Below are 2,179 nucleotides of genomic sequence, written 5' to 3'. Positions count from 1 at the left end.
CTGCCCGTGTGGCCTATATCAGATCTCTTTTCTCCCTCATTCCCTCTCCACCACTCTCCGCTTTCCTAACCAAACTCTTTCTTTCCCTTTAGTTCTTCAAAATGCAATTCCTTCTACTTCTACCTCTCTTCATACGTTCGTTTTCCTTCTCTCCTTTCCCTCCCCAAAAATACATCCCTCCATCACTCATCTTCCCCCAGTGCGACTCCTTTCTACTCTCCAGTATGTTCCTCAAGTTCTCCTAACCTGATTCTCTTTTCCCCCTTCAGAATGCGGTGTGTCCTCCTACTCCCTCTCCTGGTGGCCGTGTGCACTGCCCGCATGGCTTACGTGTTCTCCTCAGGGTACGAAGACATCATCGGCCAGCCCACAGAGTCCTTCACGTGCGATGGCCGCCCTTATGGATACTACGCTGATGTGGATAATGAGTGCAGGGTCTTCCACGTCTGTCTGCCCATTGTCAACGAGGAGGGAGAGGTAGGGATAGGAGGAGAGGGAGAGAGAGAGAGAGAGAGAGAGAGAGACTGGATACGAAAATACGAAAGGGTAGGCACGTGGGACGGGAGAGGGGACAGTGTAAACTGGGGCAGTGATAGGCAAAGTTTAAAGAAGAGCAAATAATGAACTATACGAACGACCCATCTGCTTATTTATTTACTTATTTATTTATTTACTGTATATACGGGATGACCCAAAATGAATGCAACTTATAACACGTGGAAGACGTAAGGACATCACTCGTGGGAAACAATGGTTCCAGCAGGATGGGGCCACCCCACACACTTCACACCAAACGTTGATGTGGCTGCGGCAACCTTTCAGGAATCGACTGATCAGTAGGGGGTGTGACCCTGAGTGGGCCCTACACTCACTTGAACTGAATTCCCCAGATTTCTATCTGTGGGGCTATCTGAAGGATCACGTTTACGAAAACCACCCCCACATAATCAGAGACCTGAAAACAGAAATCACGGCCATCATCACAGCTATCCCAAGACAGGAGTGTGTCCGCGTAACTGACGATTTCGCATTCCGCATTTAGGAGTGCCTGCGACGTCGAGGTAATCATTTGGAACACATTTTGAGAAAGGTCATAAAAATAGACCATTTGAACTGCAGAACTCAAACTATCAGGACTGTTTTGTTAACAACTCAGTTTAACATGAATGCGAAAATAGAGCAAATCTCTTATAAGTTTTATAAATGACACACACTTTTATGGATTGCATTAATTTTGGGTCACCCTGTACAATCCAGTGTAATACAGGCTTCTCTCTCTTCAAGCCATTTCCACGGTACTCTTTTCGTTCAGCTGCGGGAACAGCACCGTTTTAGCCAGGATTTCCTCATTCCCGTCATTATAATACGACTAAATACAAGAAAATGCAGCATAATACGACGTAAAATATCACAGTACAATCAGTACAATGTAATATGTGTTATTCTCTTCCCTTACACAGGCCACCTCCACGGCTCACTTCTCGTTCTTCTGCGGCAACAACACAATCTTCAACCAGGAATCCCTCACTTGCACAGACCCCATTGACTCCCTGCCCTGCCAAGACGCTGCATCTATATACGACCTCGTCAACTCAGAGTTCGGTCGCATCCCAGACGACAACCAGGCCAAGTAGACAGTCGTTTAGGATGTTCAATTCGCACTTCCTATGACATGATACCGGCGTCGCATCCAGGACGAAGTAGAGGGTCGTTTTAGGTCGTTTGGTTCGTTTAATTCAGCCCTATGACATGAACTGGTGTCTACTTTATTTTCCAGACCTGCGTCAGTTTTCAAATGTTACTGTTTTAATTTTAACTTCACTCTCCTTACCACCTCTTAGCTCTGCTTCTGACTATCTTCAGTGAGATTTGTTACTATCTTTAATTCTATCTCCCTTCAATTCTGTCTCTATCACCTCTTAACTATACCTGTTCCTACCTTAAACTTTACCTGATAATCAACCCAAGCGTCTCCTTATCAACCTGCTCCCTCATTCAAAAACACACGACCTCCCCAAGTACAAAGTCGATCCTCTCATCCTAACACTACTAAACACTCGACCTAAATGCTTTAACTTCACACTATTCTCGACCTCATCCTAAATATTCAACCTAAATGCCTCAGCTTCACACTACACCCTATCCTCCACCTCATACTACTCTCTATCCTCAGCCTTTA

General features: G+C 45.3%; 1 protein-coding gene across 1 annotated transcript; it reads left to right on the top strand.

The window, feature by feature from the left end:
• The first annotated feature begins 270 nt into the window (after nucleotides 1-270).
• On the top strand, nucleotides 271-1,634 carry LOC145407755 (U-scoloptoxin(01)-Cw1a-like). Its single transcript, XM_080278628.1, has 2 exons — nucleotides 271-477; nucleotides 1,461-1,634. Exons 1-2 carry the CDS (start codon nucleotides 271-273, stop codon nucleotides 1,632-1,634), a joined length of 381 nt encoding a protein of 126 aa, XP_080134754.1.
• The last annotated feature ends 545 nt before the right edge of the window (nucleotides 1,635-2,179 follow it).

This window comes from Coenobita brevimanus, chromosome 74 (assembly GCF_032717465.1).
Source record: "Coenobita brevimanus isolate Jiangsu-jjx chromosome 74, ASM3271746v2, whole genome shotgun sequence".
Taxonomy (NCBI): Eukaryota; Metazoa; Arthropoda; class Malacostraca; order Decapoda; family Coenobitidae; genus Coenobita; species Coenobita brevimanus.
The sequence above is the reverse complement of the archived record's forward strand: the minus strand, read 5'-3'. Positions and strand labels throughout refer to the sequence as shown.